The sequence below is a fragment of the Lissotriton vulgaris genome, chromosome 3_1 (genome assembly GCF_964263255.1).
Source record: "Lissotriton vulgaris chromosome 3_1, aLisVul1.2, whole genome shotgun sequence".
NCBI classification, from domain to species: Eukaryota; Metazoa; Chordata; class Amphibia; order Caudata; family Salamandridae; genus Lissotriton; species Lissotriton vulgaris.
Genome location: NC_141689.1, coordinates 117194003 through 117215570, shown reverse-complemented (window position 1 = coordinate 117215570; position 21568 = coordinate 117194003). Strand labels below are relative to the sequence as shown.

The window sequence follows — 21568 nt, the reverse complement described above, 5'->3', positions numbered from 1 at the left end:
GTCGTACATGCACTTTGGTCGCGGTGTCTGCTGTGCATGCACTTTGGTGGAATGCCCACAGCCCCCGATGTCTCTGACGTGCATGCATTTTTTCTCGAGGTCTCTGCTGTGATGCACTCTTGAAGGAATGCCCTCAGCCCTCGCGGTCTCTGCTGTGCTTGCACTTTGGTGGAATGCCGGTAGTGCATGCACTTTGTTGGAATGTCGGCAGCGCAAGCACTTTGTTGGAATGCCGGCAGCGCATGCACTTTGTTGGACTGCCCCGTCGCCGCAGACGGAAGGGCCCGGCGCTAGGACCCCGCGGCTCTCCCCTCCCTGTCATCGGTCGGGCTCAGCAGCACTAGCGCAGCGCTGTCCCCAGCAGACGAGGAGCCCTCCAGCTGGGAGAGGCAGACGGAGCTCCGGGGGCCACTCCCACCCCCGCTAACACCAAGCATCGCAGCCGGGCCGGCCGCTTGCACCCGAAGCCACATCCTGCCGGGGTGTCAGGGTATGAGCCGGGAGCAGCTCCACAAAGGGAGCCGCTGACACAAGGAGAGGGTGGGACAGCCCCCGGGGGGCCGGCAGGATGGCTCTGACCAAGAAGCACATCTACACCCGGGTGAGTGGGGGCTGGGGGCGCACATATACAATCTGTGCGCATCTGTTTGCATTAAATATGTGTTATCAATGTACACGTTTATGTGGGATTAGGTTCATGATATGTGTTCCCAGATGTGCATGCATCTATGTGTCTATACATTGCACATGTGTAGATATTCATGCATACATACGTGTATGTTTATTAAGGTCCTATAATGTCATCGAGGCCTCCTCTGACAATAACCCACGACACCGACAGCCTCGTGGCTTGCGGCGTCCCCACACCCCCGAGATTGCTTTGTTGGACCATTACCCACAGATTACCCACTGTGTGTCTTCTCGTCCACCACCTTTTCAGGTTGGAGCAGTTACCATGGCATTTTTTACATTTCAAGACGTTTTTTTTTTAATTGAAAACTGATTTAAACACTGGATTGTGTTGTTTGTAGACTGCAGAGGAAAGAAAAAAATACATGTTGTTGTTTCCGGGGTGTTGTTTTTTGTAAATATATTATTTGGTGTCTTAATAAGCATATTTACTGTAGAAATTGAGAGGTTTGCGGCTGTGTCTGTATCACGCGCCTAAAACTGCACCATGCTTGCAAATTGAATGTTCTGGTGTGTTTTCCCTTTTATAATTAAACAATGGTCACTTGTGACGTCAGGCGGCCTGGGATACAGGGTTCGTGGTCTTCTGGTAAGAGACCGCCCAGCTGCGAGAAGGAAACCAACGTGAGGCACTAGTCTTATAGCTTTGCCATTGGGTGGCACCTATATTTCACCGGAATTATGTAATGTCTGTGAATTACGGTACATAATTCACCGGTACCACGTCATCTTCATGGTATAAGGATTTTTAAAGCGCGGCTTCTTGTGCAGTAACAGAAAACAAACATGTAGTAACATCTCGTGGCTGCATATGTGTGTATTTGCGTATTTTTGTGTATGCTTTAAATAGGTGTATTAATTGCTCATTTACATATCTGCCCTTGAGTGGTTGGAAGGCGCACCCAGGCCTGCGTCTGATGCCTGCACGGGGTCCTGGGCACACAGATGGGGCCTGGAGCACACTTCCGGGTGCCAGGTGGGGGCTTCGCTCATTTTCTGACTCAGCCGGTTCCGGAGTCCACCCCCGGGTGCTGGTCCTGTGAATGGCAGGCCTGCGGGGGGCCTCCGGAAGTGACGCCCCCCCCCCCCCCCTCTGCCCACCACTGCACCTTCCCCATTGCGTGTTTCCTTCATCTCTGCACTTCTCACCTCGTCGCTGTTAACCTGTGCGGGCCAGTGGAGGTGTGTGTCTGTCCCTCTCCTGTGGATTGACGTCATTCTTCCTTCGGGGGTGGTTGGGAGACCCAGCGGTGCTCATGGCCTTGCTTGGTCTTTTCCTGGAAGGGGTAACATTTCTTGTCTGCATTCCACCGAACAGCTGTGCGCACTCCCCAGGGGACTCACAGAAAGCCCTGATGCTGCAGATGTTTCCAGTGGAAACTATACCAGGTCGACTGAAAGTGCCACTCAAGTTGCCTTCCACATCTTCGGGTAGCAAGGCCAAAGAACTGTGTGGTATAAGAGACGCTGTTGCTGTTTTAGTAGCGCCAACTGGACCCGAAGGCATTGGAGCGCTTTACATGCGCATCAGTTACATTACACAAGGACACATTAATTTTTCTTAGGCATGGGGACATTTAGTAATTTGCTCAGGATAACAGGATGTGATCCACGCCTCAGTCGCCAAAATGAAAAGAGGAAGAATCCAAGTAGAGTAAAGCAGTCTTTATTAGAAGACAGCAGATACATCTCTTCCCGCCAGCTTCTCCCTTCAACTTACTTTCTCCAACACCATCCTGGAATCCCACTGCAGAGCATGGTCCAGGTACCATGGAACCAGAGAGATGCCCTTCACCCAGGATACCACAATGTTGAGTCCAGGCAGAGACTCGAACCTGGTTCCTCAGATCCAAAGTCGGCAGCTCTGGCCGTTAAGCCAGTTTCAAGTCTCCTGTCTGCAGTATCTTTAGAGAGTGATCCAGCGCTCTGATTAAAAAACTGTCTCACAAACGCTACCTAACACCTCAATGCTCACCTTTAAACATCAAACACTCATACAGGCCCATAACGCCAATGAGACAATTTTTTGAGCAATTGAACCAGGTGATTTAATTAGAAAATCTAATCACATAATATTTACATTATTATATACAACTGCAGTTCATTTATCTTATTATTACCAATAAATCAAATCACTTAAGGCGATTGGATCAACTGATGGAAACTAGACCATGAATAAACAAGACCAGCTTGTCTTTTCAAATCTAATTTATTGCCTTTATTTTTCATAAGGAAAATCATTTAAGTTTTGAAATCTTTATTTCATTAGCAAAGAGAAAATCAGCATTCTAATAAGAGAATGAATTATTAAACTCACAATAACAAGCAAGCTCAGAATAATGAAATATTAGCAGAATAATAGTTTCTCATTCCCTAAATCTATTTCCCTGACTATCACTCATTTCACCTGAAAGGAAAAATCATTTAAAGTCTGCTGTCACGTCACTCAGGAATCGGAAAGCAAGAGTTTTTTCCCTGCTCAAAGTGTCAGGTTTTATACCTTTTTCTCTAGCTAAACTTTCTACATTTTACAATCTTTTATAAAAATCTGAGCTTTTCATTGGCTGTCCTGTGTCAGTCCACGATTAAGTAAATTACATCATCTCCGATCCTCGACCCAGTCCAGGCTTCACATAAGCCCTATTGCCTGTCACTTCCATGTAATTCAGTTTCCTCAAGAAAGTAACTTTTCCTCGAGTTCTGAACGTTCACTTCCTAACCTTGGCAGACATATCAAGTTCCTGTCCTTGGGTCATCTCTCCATGAGCACATTCAACGCGACCAAAGAACTGCTTTTTAATTCACGATGACAATGCAGCAAAAATCTTTTCAGCTGCGCATGTGTGAAAAGTTCACTCTGGGCAAGCTTTCGTGTCAGCAGCTCTGTCAGCCATATTTTCAGAACCATCTTGTAGGCCTCACTTCGGAAACTATTATTAAACAAACACAAGACATCAATTAATTAAAGAATGGAGACCCATTCTGTTACCCGCCCCCTTTACTAATTAACTCTGAAAATTATGTTACCTGGCAAAAGCACAAATAGGCAGCATCATAATTACTTCTCCTTTTCGTACAGCAGGAAGTCCGTGGGCTTTTATCACAAAAGACATAACATAAGCACATAAAATAAGCACAGGCCATTAACTTAACTGCCGCATTTATTATTGACAAAGACAATAGACAAGGTTAGATTATTATTTTCTTTTGCGTTTGCAACATAAAAACATAACGCACATTAGTTTATCCCGCGTGTAGTGATAAATGCATTCTTAAACTAAGTTGATTAATATTTTCACCTCAAGCTTATTAATCTGGTTACTTTGTTATTGAGAGATTAACTTCACAAGTTTGAACAAAATCTTGTTCTTCACCTTGCTCCATCAAGAGACAGCCGACACAACGCGTAGCCTGGCTCACACCTCATGTGTGCAGTCGCTCACGTCCAAGGCCAGGATGAAGCATCTTTGGAAGAGGCGGGAAACACACAAGCCCCAATCTGTCACATCTTCAACAGAGCAGGCCGGTGCACCGCAGGTCACAGAGCAGTCGAAAGCCCATGGGGTGCCCAACATCCAGACATGCGGAAAGGTACAGAGTGACCTAAGACCCAGGCCCACGGACTCATCTTCTTGAGATAAGGCTAGGACAGGATTGGGCACACGGTCACCCAGGGTTTTGAGCTCCTCCCCCCTCCTTCTGAGGAGGGATGGACAGCGTACATTGTAAAGCGCAGGCCCACACCTACTGCTCCCAGGAGAGGGGTGGACACACACCAATGTATGCAATCACTTACATCCAGGCCACGCCCCAGCCTTCTCCCGAGAGGTGGTCAACACTCCACCACACATAGGGCCCGATTCACAGAACTAACTTAAGACACATTCCTAAACCTACTACTATTTTGGTATTCACAGAAGGCACTTACTCATTTTGGTATTCACAGAAGTTAGGAGTCCTAACTTTAGGACTCCCAAATGCCTTCTGTGAATACCGAAATGGTAGTAAGTTTTGGATTTAGTCTTAAGTTAGTTCTGTGAATCGGGCCCATAGTCACTCAGGTCTCAAGATGCTGTCAGTCATCTTATGGAGGCGAAGAGTGTGGGGATGTTGTGGCTTAGTGGGTTAATGTGTCCTTAGTTGTGCTTTCGACTATATTTCGATAATTCCCACAAAATCGATTACCAACTGCTGCTTCATCGTATACTAATGCACTGTGTGATATCAAATTAGAGCACTCCTGTTGTGTCTTAGTGCACTGCTTTAGCTTCTGTGGTTAATCACATCCTGCTAACTGTGTCTATTAAAAATGCAATAACAGGGCGGTGGAGCGTAGACGCAGCTGCCAATAGAGTCTCCCAGAGCCTAGGTCTGACTCTGCGTCACACTCGGGGCTTCAGAGTCACCAGAGGCCCTGGCCTGACCCCTAAGGTCTCAGGCATCACACCCAGGGGTATATAGTCTCCCAGAGGCTAGGTCGGACTCCTCATTACAATCAGGGGTATGTACTCAGCCAAGGCCCAGGCCCGACTCCTCAGGTGGGCGGCCAACACACTGAGCGGTAGATAGCCAGATCCCTGGTCTGACTCTGCATGGGCGACAGGCCATCACACCCAGGAGTTTATTGTCACCCAAGGCACAGGTCTAACTCCAGAGGCCACAGCCCATCACAGTCTGGGGTACATAATCACCCAAGCCCCCGGCCTGGCGTCGGCATCCAATATGCAGGCCCAAGTCCTGCATCTTTAGGTATAAAAACAATGCAGATGTGGATGTATTATTATTACAGGCAGTCTCCTCCATCCTCAGGTGACAAGAGCAACAAGCACAGGATGATATGGTACCCAATGCTCAGGCCTGGTCCCTCATGTGATACAGGCAACTATAACATGCCACATAATTCGCCGACGGCAGACTTCGGGATCTGCAGGAGATAAAGCCAAGGCACTACCAGGCATGCAGCGGCATGACGCCCAGGTCTATGGCCGCCATCTCCAGGTGGTATACCAAGAAATTCAGAGCATATAGTCCAAGCCTGTATCCAGCATCCTCAGATGAGAGGGGAGACTTCCCAAGGCCCAGGCTCCACTCCAGACTTCCCAAGGCTCAGGCTCCACTCCAGACTTCCCAAGGCCCAGGCTCCACTCCAGACTTTCCAAGGCCCAGGTTTCATTCCAGACTTCCCGAGGCTCAGGCTCCACTCCAGACTTCCCAAGGCCCAGGCTCCACTCCAGACTTCCCAAGGCCCAGGCTCCACTCCAGACTTTCCAAGGCCAAGGTTTCATTCCAGACTTCCAAGGCCCAGGCCCTATCCAGACTTCCAACTGCCAAGGCTCCACTCCAGAATTCCAAATGCCCAGGCTTCACTCCAAATCCATACTTTCCCAAGGCCCAGGCCCCACTCCAGGCTTCCAAGGCCCGGCCCCACTCCAGACTTCCCAAGACCGAACCCTACTCCAGACTTCCCAAGACCGAACCCTACTCCAGACTTCCCAAGGCCCAGGCTCCACTCCAGACTTCCCAAGGCCCAGGCTCCACTCCAGACTTCCTAAGGCCCACACCCCACTCCAGACTTCCAAGGCTTGGCTCCACTCCAGACTTCACAAGGCCCAGGCTCCTCTCCAGACTTCCCAAGGCCCAGGCCCCACTCCAGACTTCCAAGGCCCGGCTCCACTCCAGACTTCCCAAGGCCCGGCTCCACTCCAGACTTCCCAAGGCCCGGCTCCACTCCAGACTTCCTAAGGCCCAGACCCCACTCCAGACTTCCTAAGGCCCAGGCTCCACTCCAGACTTCCCAAGGCCCAGGCTCCACTCCAGACTTCCCAAGGCCCAGGCTCCACTCCAGACTTCCCAAGGCCCAGGCTCCACTCCAGACTTCCCAAGGCCCAGGCTCCACTCCAGACTTCCCAAGGCCCAGGCTCCACTCCAGACTTCCCAAGGCCCAGGCTCCACTCCAGACTTCAAGGCCCAGGCTCCACTCCAGACTTCCCAAGGCCCAGGTTTCATTCCGGACTTCCAAGACCCAGGCTCCACTCCAGACTTCAAGGCCCAGGCTCCACTCCAGACTTCCCAAGGCCCAGGTTTCATTCCAGACTTCCTAAGGCCCATACCCCACTCCAGACTTCCTAAGGCCCAGGCTCCACTCCAGACTTCCCAAGGCCCAGGCTCCACTCCAGACTTCCCAAGGCCCAGGCTCCACTCCAGACTTTCCAAGGCCCAGGCTCCACCCCAGACTTCAAGGCCCAGGCTCCACTCCAGACTTCAAGGCCCAGGCTCCACTCCAGACTTCCAAGGCCCGGCTCCACTCCAGACTTCCCAAGGCCCAGGCTCCACTCCAGACTTCCCAAGGCCCAGGCCCCACTCCAGACTTCCAAGGCCCGGTTCCACTCCAGACTTCCCAAGGCCCGGCTCCACTCCAGACTTCCCAAGGCCCGGCTCCACTCCAGACTTCCTAAGGCCCAGACCCCACTCCAGACTTCCAAGGCCCGGCTCCACTCCAGACTTCCCAAGGCCCGGCTCCACTCCAGACTTCCTAAGGCCCAGACCCCACTCCAGACTTCCTAAGGCCCAGACCCCACTCCAGACTTCATAAGGCCCAGGCTCCACTCCAGACTTCCCAAGGCCCAGGCTCCACTCCAGACTCCCCAAGGCCCAGGCTCCACTCCAGACTTCCCAAGGCCCAGGTTTCATTCCAGACTTCCAAGGCCCAGGCTCCACTCCAGACTTCAAGGCCCAGGCTCCACTCCAGACTTCCCAAGGCCCAGGCTCCACTCCAGACTTCCCAAGGCCCAGGCTCCACTCCAGACTTCCAAGGCCCGGCTCCACTCCAGACTTCCCAAGGCCCAGGCTCCACTCCAGACTTCCCAAGGCCCAGGCCCCACTCCAGACTTCCAAGGCCCGGCTCCACTCCAGACTTTCCAAGGCCCAGGCCCCACTCCAGACTTTCCAAGGCCCAGGCTCCACTCCAGACTTCCCAAGGCCCAGGCTCCACTCCAGACTTCCCAAGGCCGAACCCTAGTCCAGACTTCCCAAGTCCCAGACTACATTTCAGACGTCCCTAGGCACAGGCCCCACTCCAGTCTTCCCTAGACACAGGCCCCACTCCAGTCTTCCCAAGGCCCAGGCCCCACTCCAAACTTCCAAGGCCCAGGCTCCACTCCAGACTTCCCAAGGCCCAGGCTCCACTCCAGTCTTCCGTAGACACAAGCCCCACTCCAGTCTTCCGTAGACACAGGCCCCACTCCAGTCTTCCCAAGGCACAGGCCCCACTCCAGTCTTCCCAAGGCACAGGCCCCACTCCAGTCTTCCCAAGGCACAGGCCCCACTCCTGTCTTCCCAAGGCACAGGCCCCACCCCAGTCTTCCCAAGGACCAGGCCCCACTCCAGATTATCCAGGGCCCAGGCCCTACTTCAGACTTTCCAGGCGCCAAGGTTAACATTTGTGGAGCAAAGAGCGCTACAGGGTCCATCCAGGTCAGCCTGCAGCATCTTCCCATTACAGGACCGCCATACTCCTTTGTATATAGCGACAGACGGCCCAGATGTCACTCACTCGAGCATCCAATCATTGACAAATGCAAGACACCAGACTATATAGTCACCCAAAGCCAAGGTGGGCATCCATAGGTGACAGGGTTAATGCACGGGGCAAATTACCAATCAGGTCCCAGGCCTCACTCCAGCATACCTACATGGCTGGCCGCCGCACTACGATGTATGTGTGTTTTTTTACAGCATTGTATTAGTTTTATAAGGAGAGGGATGGTGCACCAGAATGAAGTCAATGAGCTTCCAATGTATTCCAAAAATATATCCTTTATTCTTTTTCCATTTAAAACTTAGGACATCAGCCAACGCGTTTCGTTACTATTGGAACTTCATCAGGGCATAAATCCTGAATAAGATGTGTCAGTACCGCAGACTTTCAAGTAGATACAAATAGACGTAATCCCAGGTCCTCCGTATTCACCAGGAGGTTAGATCACAGACACAAATCGCTCTAAGAATTCCAAGGCCAAGGAGCCCAAATAACGGCCAACAATCCTCCGTAATCACCAGGAGGCCGGATCCCAACTGCTCAATTCACACGGGATACATAATGGTCCAAGGGCCAAAGTGGCGGCCCTTTCTATTAGTATTAAAACAATCAAAGCAAAAAAAACGCAGCCAGTGCAGAATGGAAACAGCCTTTACAATGAGGTAAATACATCGCATGCATCTGTCTCGCATTTTTTAGCACGCATTTTTTACCGCGATTATGCATTTACATCGCATACCAATACCACAAATTTTAGGTAAATTTGGGGGGGGTGGGAGGTCTCCTACACAAATACATTGTTTTTAAATATAAAAACAATGCGTGGTATCAGCATGCGATGTAAATTAATGATCGCAGTAAAAACATGCGCGCTAAAACATTCGAGGCAAAGGCATGCGATGTATTTACCAGCGTTGTACCGTCGTACAACCCTCATTTTTGACCAGGTAATCTATTTTCTTTTCTTCACATTACGGGGCCTAGGCGGTTGAGGGATGATATTATTATCTACACATTATTATTTCTTCACTATTTCACATGAGCCTGAGAGTTGGGCAACACTTCCACTTCTCTTTATTTTTATTTCTTTCAAGAAAGTTGCAGATGATGACAGAACGAGCAAACTGGTGAGTACCAACCCGTAGCTCCATGGATGGTGCTTACCGGAGGCACTTTCTGACTTCTCTCACATTCTTTCTTTAGTGGGTGCGAGACTAGTTAGGGATGGTTGATTTATACAATTTTTAATGAGAACACTTAGAGATGGGTATGACCGGATCAGTGAGCCTAGCACTACCTACGAGTCCATAATATTCGTTTAACCGTTTGCGTGCGCCGTCCGACGTCGCGGTGGGCATGTGCGGAGGACGGCCAGGGGCCGTCCTGACCATGCCCAGTCACAAATCACCCGCACCGCGGTGGAATTCCCACCGCGGTCAATGGGTTAATAGAAGTTACAAAGTTTACAGTGTTCTGTTTACCCAGGTCATTTGTGTGATTGGAGGGCGACCTGGTGACATTCCCTCTTTGCTTCAATTTCTTTGTTGTACACCTACACACAGGCCTGACTCCAGCATCCTACCTTTGAGACACAACACGCACCACAGTACATGGTCACCTAAAGCCCAGGCCTGACTCCAAGGAGAACATACAGGTGTAGTCACAGAAGGCCCAGGTCTGGCTCCTCAGGTGATAGGCCAGCTCACTCCTTCGCTCACTCCTTGGCTCACTCCTTGGAGTACAGTCAGACCAGTCCCAAGGCTCAGGCCCTCTCCAAACTTCCCAAGGCCCTGGCTCCACTCCAGTCACACAAAGCCGAGGCCGGGCTCCTCAGCTGAGAGGCCAGCTCACTCCTTGGCTCACTCCGTGGTGTATTGTCAGAGCAGTTTTCATGTCTGACACCTCAGGTGATAGTAGTTCACTCCTTAGTGTACAGTCACACTAGTCCTAGGCCTGGCTCCTCGGGGGAGAGGCCAACTCACTCCTTATCTCACTTGTCGGCTCACTCCTTGTTGTATCCCCCGAGCAGGCCCAGGCCTGGCTTCTCAGCTGAGAGGCCAGCTCACTCCTTGGGTCACTCCTTGGCTCACTCCTGGGCTCACTCCTTGGCTCACTCCTTGGCTCACTCCTTGGCTCACTCCTTGACTCACTCCTTGACTCACCTCTTTCCTCACTCCTTGGCTCACTCATTGGTGTGAGGTCACAGCAGGTCCAGAGATGACTCCTCAGGTGGGAGGCCAGCTCACTCCTAGACTCACTCCTGGACTCACTCCTTGACTCACTCCTTGGCTCACTCCTTGGCTCACTCCTTGGCTCACTCATTGGTGTGAGGTCACAGCAGGCCCAGAGATGACTCTTCAGGTGAGAGGCCAGCTCACTCCTGGACTCACTCCTTGGTGTATTGGTACAGCAGGCCCAGTGCTGGCTCCTCAGCCGTGAGGTCAGCTCACTCCTTTGCTCACTCTTAGGTGTATAGTCACAGCAGTCACAGGTCTGACTCCTCAGGTGATAGTAGTTCACTCCCTAGTGTACAGTCACACGAGTCCCAGGTCTGGCTCCTCGGCGTGTTATGTGCCCGAGTTAGGCACATGTAGCAACACGCCCCATTTTTTTTACATTGTCCTTGTTTCTGCTCAATAACATTATTTGCCATGACCTTTGCACATATTTGTGTGAGTGACAATGTTGGATTAGTTTCCCTGAAACTTCTTTTGGTTACACATTTGGCTTCGTGCAACATTATCACGATGCCTCGACCCCAAGTACAAGGCTTTTATGTACGAATGTACAAATGTCATTCTCTCTTCATCCACGGGGTTACAGGGCTATCTACATATCCACGACAATGCTAATCTGTATGTACATCGCAAGGATGCAGCAGCTGTCTGACTTCTCCATGAGGGGTGCCCAATTCATGACCAAGACGGGGTCCTCATTCTTTTCCGTCAGGTAATGGGGTTGGATCATCCCATGGGGGGATTCTTGCCTCTACACCTACACACACCGTAGACATAAATAGTGTAAGGATTGCATAGAAGGAGTCCGCCTGTTTACTACAGTTTATTATTATATACCTGCATATACACTGTCTTAGCACCATGGTGGAACTGTATCTGCTATTTACTCTATTGGTGCCGTAATCACTTTCATCTGCTTCTGTCTACTGATTATCGCAGCACATGTATTCTATACAAGAATAACGTCGGTTCAATAAATATATAGAAACCGTTCCTCTATGTATTCTCTGTATATTTCTCTGAGAACCAGAGTGCACGAATGACTGAGCGAAAAAATTCTAGATCTACTACCACGATCCCCAAGGGGTCAGTGTTGTAATGTTAATTAATTAATTGTGGGTTTATATAGCGCTAGGATAGACTCCCGGAGGAGTATCTCCGCGCTTCGACCGCTGCGAAACCCTTCCTGGCTTCCCTGACAGATGGTCCCTTAATGGGTATCTCCAGGGTGAGACCAGGCATCCCCGGCGGTCTGGTGGGGCCGTTAGTGCAGATGAGGCAAGCTTATGCCCAGAGTTGCCGAGTGTGATCGCTGATCAGAGTGGGCACCGAGGCGAGAGAATTATCGAGTCCGCTGACCCTGGTCCAGACACCTGCCGCGTCGGGAATCGAACCCTGGTCCCGGGCCGTCCTCTGCTCTCGGGTCTGCCGCCTCTAACCAGTGAGCCACACTACTGCACTATGTTCAGTGGTTGCCAAAATTTATTCGCTCCCTGTTTGGGGTAGGAGGGCTTATGGCGGCACTGCGAGCTACCTGGTATCTGGGCCAAAATATACTAAGAGGGTGCATGGAATCAGTCTTGGCAGCTCACCCAAAGTTTATGCTGTCCACAAACGCACAGGTCCTATGGACTGGTGGGAACCAAACTGCAAGCTGAGAGGGTAGCTCACTCCTTAGCTCAATCCTTGGTATGAGTTACACAAACCCCAGGCCTGGCTCCTCAAGTGAGAGGTCATCTCAATCCTTGATTAACTCCTTGGCTCACTCCTTGGAGTACAGTCAGACCAGCCCCAGGTCGGGCTCCTTAGCTGAGAGGCCACCTCACTCCTTGGCTCACTCCTTGGTGTACAGTCAGACCAGCCCCAGGCCGGGCTCCTCAGCTGAGAGGCCACCTCACTCCTTGGCTCACTCCTTGGTGTACTGTCAGACCAGCCCCAGGCCTGGCTCCTCAGCTGAGATGCCACCTAACTCCTTGGCTCACTCCTTGGTGTACAGTCAGACAAGCCCCAGGCCTGGCTCCTCAGCTGAGAGGCCACCTCACTCCTTGACTCACTCCTTGGTGTATTGTCGCAGCAGTCCCAGGCCTGGCTCCTCAGCTGAGAGGCCACCTAACTCCTTGGCTCACTCCTTGGTGTACAGTCAGACAAGCCCCAGGCCTGGCTCCTCAGCTGAGAGGCCACCTCACTCCTTGACTCACTCCTTGGTGTATTGTCGCAGCAGTCCCAGGTCTGACTCACACAAGGCCCAAGCCTCACTACAAAGCCCTGTGTAATCACCTATCTCACCTGGCTGGGCAGGGCGTCTGAATCACTTAGGGTTGAAGTGCGGCCACCCCTCCTGGCAGCTTACGTCTTGGGTTCCGCCTCCCTGGTGAGGGTGGCACAGGGCCAGGCTTTAAAGCTGGAAAAACGAGAATTAAGAGATCACAGCTTCAAAGCCGGCATCACGAGTGCGCGCGGACAGCCAGCCATGCACTCAGGGGGGTCTGCAGTTACATCGGGGTGGGCGGAGGGGCGTTGGACATTCATAAAAAGACCCAGTGGCTACCTACTGAAACTAGGCGGTGCTGAGAGATAAGCATGGCCTTGAAAACAGCACCCCCTCAGGCAGTGGCGCAACGAAACTTGAGGGTGCCACCCTCCAAAGTACATGGACCCAGTCCGGAACTCTTGGGCTAGGGGCCCACCGCCCATGCACAGTGCCGGAGGGGACCCCCTGGAGCGGTGGCAAAGCTTACCTCACTGCACTGTGTGCTTTCAGAGCCCGAGGAGAGTATGGGCCTGCAGTGTATGCTACTGTACCTTGAGTTTCGGAGTAGAGTGCTACCTGACGTAAAGCGCTTTAGCGCCTCATCATGGGTGGTCAGTGCTATATGAATGCAATTTTAATACTCTTTATAGATGTGGAACAGTAATCGATTGTGTAATTAAAATTGCCCTCGAGATATTCATCATTGGAGGTTTTTACGTTTCACGCCGCAAACCCAATCATCTCATAGCGAGTTAATAATAATGTTATACCCAATCTCAGCGGCACTCATTGGTGGTCCTAAAAGGATGATAGGATATTACCCTGGAAACGCCATTACAAATGGATCGATTTTTATCACACTGACAATGTTGGGCACAATAAGGTCCACACCCGTCATTAAATTTTGTCAAGTCAAACCTGCTGGAATTTAAAGAGTAAAAAAGAACCAGAAAATACCAGGACATACAGATGTTGGTGCTGTCAACACCATTATCAGGTCATCTCTTAGGACAGGTGATAATTATGGGACTGATTCTATTGTATGCGGTGTTTATCCCATCTGACCGTGGGTCACTCCCACTCAGGCGCTTGTGCAGGTTCGATGACCCTTATTACATGCTCGGGCGTGATTCTGGTCCCTGTGCACAGAGACCTTTGCAACGCAGTCGGAATGATGAGTTTGTTGATAATTATCAAACCCTCACAGTTTTCCCTGATTGATTACTGTAGATTGAACCTGCTAAAATGTATTGGGGTATATGTCCCAGGAAAAAGGTAAAATGCTTAATTTGGTGTGTTAAGTGCTTATTGTACATCATATGCTTCATTGTGAAGTTGCAAACTTGAAATTGGAAGTATTTACCACACTGTGCAATTGTATTTATCGGGTGTGATAAATATCCCACCCGATTCCGCGTAATTTGTAATCATGGCGCACTTGCGTAAAGAAGAGGATTTACTCTCTCCAGTTTACCGGCCTTGGAACTGTGAACGGCTGAGCTGGTTAGTTCTGTATCGAAATCTTGCACAGTGTTGATGCCTGTCCTTCTGCTGTGTATGAGTACCTTGCATCGTATGCTGTGTGTGTGTGATTGTTCTGTCTTGTACACTGGGGAATATATGTTGAGCGCTCACATTGCATAGATTTCACAGATGTTGAATAGAGCACGTGCGCAGTCTGCACTTTCTACTCCCATCTTTTATTTTTATTTATTTATTTATGTAGTTTGTAGAGCGCGCAGCTACCCCCGAGGGGGTGTCCCGGCGCTAGAACCTGAACCTCCGGGGGAGAAAGAAAAGAACAGGGAGGGAGTCAGAGGATAAAAAATCAGAGTCCATATGTGATGCAGATATCTTGGTTTCATTCTATACATATTGGTCAACCAAGTGCATAAGTGTAAGTTATGCCTTCCTGCACAAAAACAATCCTGCCTGTAACGTAGGCACCATTGCAGCATGGCGCAAGGGTGGCGATGCTGCGGTGAGGCAGCACACAGGGCCTCAGTGCTAGGAAAGAGGAAAAGTGCACCACATCTAAGAAGCAATGGAGCATTTCTGCTTCCTCCCTTTCACGCAACGCAACACAGCATGTTGCATTGCTGCGTTGGGGGAGATTTCAGTAAATCTGCCCTCAGCTATTTACATCTGCTTCAGGGTGTGAGAATTAGTGGGTTTACAAAATGCACCTGTGTCACACCACCCAGACTAGGGTTTTACACTCGATTTGCGCATGATTTCCTTAGTTTGCAGTTTCTTTGCAGAGTTTCTGTTGTGGAAACTTCCCTATTGAAGTACAGTTGTTTCATTATCCTCAAAAAAACTTCACAAAAGCCTGCTATGTTGTATACCTGCCTTGTTTTCCTGTGGAGACCCACTTTACTTGTGTTAGGTGTGTGAAGGCAGAAACATCAGACTGTGTGCTCCCATTCACTATTTAATTTATAAATCAATAAGTGTTGTGCCCAAAGATTTGTGAGGTTCAGGGTGCTGCGTATCAAGTCTGCATAGTCTTGATTCCACTGCTGCCTCTCCCATCCACCACCAGACACTTGCCGCCCCTTTGTCTCTCTCAGGCCTCTCTCATCTACAACCATACACTCCCTGCCCCTTTATCTCACTCATGCTTCTCTCATCCACCACCAGACACTCACTGCCTCTTTATCTCACGCAGGCCTCTCTCATCCACCACCAGACACTCACTGCCTCTTTATCTCACTCAGGCCTCTCTCATCCACCACCAGACACTCACTGCCTCTTTATCTCACGCAGGCCTCTCTCATCCACCACCAGACACTCACTGCCTCTTTATCTCACTCAGGCCTCTCCCATCCACCACCAGACACTCACTGCCTCTTTATCTCACTCAGGCCTCTCTCATCCACCACCAGACACTCGCTGCCTCTTTGTCTCACGCAGGCCTCTCTCATCCACCACCAGACACTCACTGCCTCTTTATCTCACTCAGGCCTCTCCCATCCACCACCAGACACTCACTGCCTCTTTATCTCACTCATGCTTCTCTCATCCACCACCAGACACTCGCCGCCCCTTTGTCTCTCTCAGGCCTCTCTCATCTACAACCATACACTCCCTGCCCCTTTATCTCACTCATGCTTCTCTCATCCACCACCAGACACTCACTGCCTCTTTATCTCCTGCAGGCCTCTCTCATCCACCACCAGACACTCACTGCCTCTTTATCTCACTCAGGCCTCTCCCATCCACCACCAGACACTCACTGCCTCTTTATCTCACTCAGGCCTCTCTCATCCACCACCAGACACTCGCTGCCTCTTTGTCTCACGCAGGCCTCTCTCATCCACCACCAGACACTCACTGCCTCTTTATCTCACTCAGGCCTCTCCCATCCACCACCAGACACTCACTGCCTCTTTATCTCACTTATGCTTCTCTCATCCACCACCAGACACTCACTGCCTCTTTATCTCACGCAGGCCTCTCTCATCCACCACCAGACACTCACTGCCTCTTTATCTCACTCAGGCCTCTCTCATCCACCACCAGACACTCGCTGCCTCTTTGTCTCTCTCGTGCCTCTCTCATCCACCACCATACACTCCCTCCCGTTTATCTCACTCATGCCTCTCTCATCCACCACCATACACTCCCTCCCGTTTATCTCACTTGTGCCTCTCTCATCCACCACCAGACACTCCCTGCCCCTTTATCTCACTCAGGCCTCTCCCATCCACCACCAGACACTCACTGCCTCTTTATCTCACTCGTGCCTCTCTCATCCACCACCAGACACTCGCTGCCTCTTTATCTCACTCAGGCCTCTCTCATCCACCACCAGACACTCGCTGCCTCTTTATCTCACTCAGGCCTCTCTCATCCACCACCAGACACTCCGTGCCCCTTTATCTCACTCAGGCCTCTCCCATCCACCACCAGACACTCACTGCCTCTTTATCTCACTCAGGCCTCTCTCATCCACCACCAGACACTCGCTGCCTCTTTGTCTCTCTCGTGCCTCTCTCCTCCACCACCATACACTTCCTCCCGTTTATCTCACTCATGCCTCTCTCATCCACCACCATACACTCCCTCCCGTTTATCTCACTCATGCCTCTCTCATACACCACCAGACACTCCCTGCCCCTTTATCTCTCTCAGGCCTCTCCCATCCACCACTAGACACTCACTGCCTCTTTATCTCACTCAGGCCTCTCTCATCCACCACCAGACACTCGCTGCCTCTTTATCTCACTCAGGCCTCTCTCATTCACCTCCAGACACTCGCTGCCTCTTTATCTCACTCAGGCCTCTCCCATCCACCACCAGACTCTCCCTGCCCCTTTATCCCACTCGTGCCTCTCTCATCCACCACCAGACACTCCCTGCCCCTTTATCTCTCTCAGGCCTCTCCCATCCACCATCAGACAATCAGACACTCACTGCCTCTTTCTCTCACTCAGGCCTCTCTTATCCACCACCAGACACCAGCTGCCTCTTTATCTCACTTGTGCCTCTCTCATCCACCACCATACACTTTCTCCCCTTTATCTCACTCGTGCCTCTCTCATCTACAACCATACACTCCCTGCCTCTTTATCTCACTCAGGCCTCTCTCATCCACCTCCAGACACTCCCTGCCTCTTTATCTCACTCAGGCCTCTCTCATCCACCACTAGACACTCGCTGCCTCTTTATCTCACTCAGGCCTCTCCCATCCACCACCAGACACTCACTGCCTCTTTATCTCACTCGTGCCTCTCTCATCCACCACCATACACTTGCTGCCTCTTAATCTCACTCGTAGCTCTCTCATCCACCACCAGACACTCGCTGCCTCTTCATCTCACTCAGGCCTCTCTCATCCACCACCCGACACTGGCTGCCTCTTTATCTCACTCAGGCCTCTCCCATCCACCACCAGACAATCACTGCCTCTTTATCTCACTCAGGTCTCTCTCATCCACCACCAGACACTCGCTGCCTCTTTATCTCACTAAGGCCTCTCCCATCCACCACCATACACTCCCTCCCCTTTATCTCACTCATGCCTCTCTCATCCACCACCAGACACTCACTGCCTCTATCTCACTCAGGCCTCTCTCGTTCACCACCAGACACTTGCCGCCCCTTTGTCTCTTTCAGGCCTCTCCCATCCACCACCAGACACTCACTGCCTCTTTATCTCACTCAGGCCTCTCTCATCCACCACCATACACTCGCTGCCTTTTTATCTCACTCAGGCCTCTCTCATCCACCACCATACACTTGCTGCCTCTTTATCTCACTTGTACCTCTCTCATCCACCACCATACACTCGCTGCCTCTTTATCTCACTCGTACCTCTCTCATCCACCACCAGACACTCGCTGCCTCTTCATCTCACTCAGGCCTCTCTCATCCACCACCATACACTCGCTGCCTCTTTATTTCACTCAGGCCTCTCTCACCCACAACCATACACTTGCTGCCTCTTTATCTCACTCGTACCTCTCTCATCCACCACCACACACTCGCTGCCTCTTTATCTCACTCGTGCCTCTCTCACCCACAACCATACACTCGCTGCCTCTTCATCTCACTCAGGCCTCTCTCATCCACCACCCGACACTTGCTGCCTCTTTATCTCACTCAGGCCTCTCCCATCCACCACCAGACAATCACTGCCTCTTTATCTCACTCAGGTCTCTCTCATCCACCACCAGACACTTGCTGTCTCTTTATCTCACTAAGGCCTCTCCCATCCACCACCATACACTCCCTCCCCTTTATCTCACTCATGCCTCTCTCATCCACCACCAGACACTCGCTGCCTCTTCATCTCACTCAGGCCTCTCTCATCCACCACCAGACACTTGCTGCCTCTTTATCTCACTCAGGCCTCTCTCATCCACCACCAGACACTCACTGCCTCTTTATCTCACTCAGGCCTCTCCCATCCACCACCAGACAATCACTGCCTCTTTATCTCACTCAGGTCTCTCTCATCCACCACCAGACACTCGCTGCCTCTTTATCTCACTAAGGCCTCTCCCATCCACCACCGTACACTCCCTCCCCTTTATCTCACTCATGCCTCTCTCATCCACCACCAGACACTCACTGCCTCTTCATCTCACTCGTACCTCTCTCATCCACCACCAGACACTCGCTGCCTCTTCATCTCACTCAGGCCTCTCTCATCCACCACCAGACACTTGCTGCCTCTTTATCTCACTCAGGCCTCTCTCATCCACCACCAGACACTCGCTGCCTCTTTATCTCACTCCGGCCTCTCCCATCCACCACCAGACAATCACTGCCTCTTCATCTCACTCGTACCTCTCTCATCCACCACCAGACACTCGCTGCCTCTTCATATCACTCAGGCCTCTCTCATCCACCACCAGACACTCGCCGCCCCTTTGTCTCTCTCAGGCCGCTCACATCCACCACCAGACACTCCCTCCCCTTTATCTCACTCAGGCCGCTCACATCCACCACCAGACACTTGCTAACCCCTTTATCTCACTCATGCCTCTCTCGTCCACCACCAGGCACTCCCTGCCCCTTTACCTCACTCGTGCCTCTCTCATCCACCACCAGACACTCGCTGTCCCTTTATCTCACTCTTGGAGGTTTTCTTTCATCTCTGCTCGCTCCCTTTGTCACTGTTTTTCCATCTTTCTCTTCATCTTTTCGCTTTTTGTGTCTTTGTCTCATTTGCTCTGGATCAAAGGCTGTTGAGGTGCTGGTTCCCCAAAATGAACTTTGTTCCCACCTTCAACCACCGGCTCAAAACAAGCACTGCCCCTAGAGCAGGCGAGAGGCTTGTTGTTGCCTGCTGCATGCTGGGGTGGGCGTAAATAAAATGTGAGTGACACTTGAACAGACCAATAGATGAAGATGTCTAACCAGAATGCCCTGTGTGTGTGGTGCATATGTAGTTATGCCTCATTGCAGCACATGGTGCGACTGCACCGCCCCGACCCTACAAGCTGCAAATACCCTCCATGCAATCCGAGTCAAAATGGACTTCAGATAAAACCGAACATTATTCTGCAGTGAGGGCCCCTCCCTCCCTGACCCCTTGTTTACTGGGGTGCTGGTGCATGGTAAGGGGGCGCTGCACCCCTGGGAGTTTGCATCCGGTGACCTCTTCTGTCTCGGGCGTTGCTGACCTGCACTGACAGCCGAGCTATCCCCCAGCGTGCAGGGTAAACCCGTCAGTGATATAAACCCTTTATCGTGCATACCTGGCCGTGGGCGTGTTAAAATGGGTCCTGCCCCCCAGCACGGTCTGCAGCACCACCTGAGCCCGCCTTCTTCCTTGAAATCGGGCACCCCCTCTTTACCTTGGGAGTGGTGCCAAACTGGAGACTGTTGCCATGGCGACGTGTCGGGTTGGCTGGGGTACCACTCGTGAAAAGCAGCGTGCACTGTGATAGAGGGAAGGGGGGGGGGGGGGGGCATCCGAGAGGGAGGGCGAGGGAACGCGGGGGTCATCGCCATGGTAACAAACCAGTGCTGAGAAAGGGTTGGCTGGGGGCACTGACATTAGCCCCCCCCCCCCCAACCCCCCCCCCCCCTGTAGTCTACCATGCTGAGAGACATGTCCTCAGCCCGACTGACACAAACAGGGTGCATCTGATTGAGGGGAGATGACAAATGGATTTATACAAGATCACACAGAGGGAGAGCAGGTAGCCGCAACTCCAGCCCATGTGGCTTGCACTCCAGAGTAACCCCAGCCCCTGAGCTCCTTGGTTAAGTTAGTGGTGGCAGCGGTGTTAGAGAAACAGAGCCCTCAAGGTTACCCGCGGGCATCATGCCAACAGGAACTGGATACCCAGGTCTAGTTTTTCCTTCTCGAAACCATGGCAATGGAGATGATAACATAATTACTTTCAGTAGCGCTTCGCCCCACACTTTTTAAAGCGCTATAAATACATTTTTACCTAGATTAAAGCTACTTTATTTACCGACTTCGGAAGGATGCAATGCTGAGATGGTGTTGCCGGTATTTAAAACTCGGACCTGAATTTCACAGCAAATGTCAGCAGAGAGCGTAACATAGCTGCTCCACCTTGTACAATATTATTCCATAGGAAGCAATCGAGACCCGCATCTTCCAAAAAACACTTTGGGGCATATTATCAAGACAAGCGATAAAATTATCGCCGTTTCAGCGACAGAAAACTGCCGCTAAAACGGCGATAATGGGCTTGATAATATGCTCTATGGAATTTCAATTGAAGCCCATGTTAAATGTGAATACATCTAACATGGGCTTCGATTGGAATTCCATAGAGCATATTATCAAGCCCATTATCGCCGTTTTAGCAGCAGTTTTCTGCCGCTAAAAAGGTGATAATTTTACTGCCTGTCTTGATAATATGCCCCTAGGTTTGTAAACCTAGTTAAGGCGTATAGTAATCTGAAGACCTGACCGCTGAAAAGGCGGGACTTGTGCTGCTAAACTTGGAGGTGGTTGGTCGGAAATGCTGATTTTAATAAATAGTCAGGGACTAATTAATTATCACCATAATTTGGCTGATGGCAGAGGCTGAGTAGGCGAATAGCCGGCTTATCTACTTGAAGACTGTGGGGCCGATTCACAGAACTAATCTGAGCAAAAATCCTAAACTTACTACTTTTGGCATTTAGTAGTAGTAAAGTTGGGACTCCTAACTTTACTACTACTAAACTGAGACAAAATCCTAACTTTACGACTTTCCGTATTCACAAAAGACATTAAGTAGCAGTAAAGTTGTCACTACTTATTAAACGGAACCTACGTGGTTTACCTTAAGTTAGTTTGAGTTTGAGTTTCCAACAAGATCCCTCAACAGTTGTGAGGTGGAGTCTGCCCTGGAAGTGCCATCTTACCAGGGTGGG

At 50.9% G+C, this 21568-nt stretch overlaps 1 protein-coding gene across 3 annotated transcripts in view; it reads left to right on the top strand.

Moving 5' to 3' along the window:
- The first annotated feature begins 336 nt into the window (after window positions 1-336).
- Window positions 337-21568, top strand: part of DCTN1 (dynactin subunit 1) — a 624416-nt gene continuing 603184 nt past the window's right edge. For 2 of the 3 annotated variants that reach the window (XM_086960179.1, XM_086960178.1), the window contains exon 1: window positions 337-601. In XM_086960179.1, coding sequence (XP_086816305.1) covers window positions 569-601 — 33 coding nt within the window. In that variant the 5' untranslated portion in view covers window positions 337-568. The remainder of the gene's footprint in view (window positions 602-21568) is intronic. The other variant, XM_086960174.1, reaches the window with a different exon arrangement.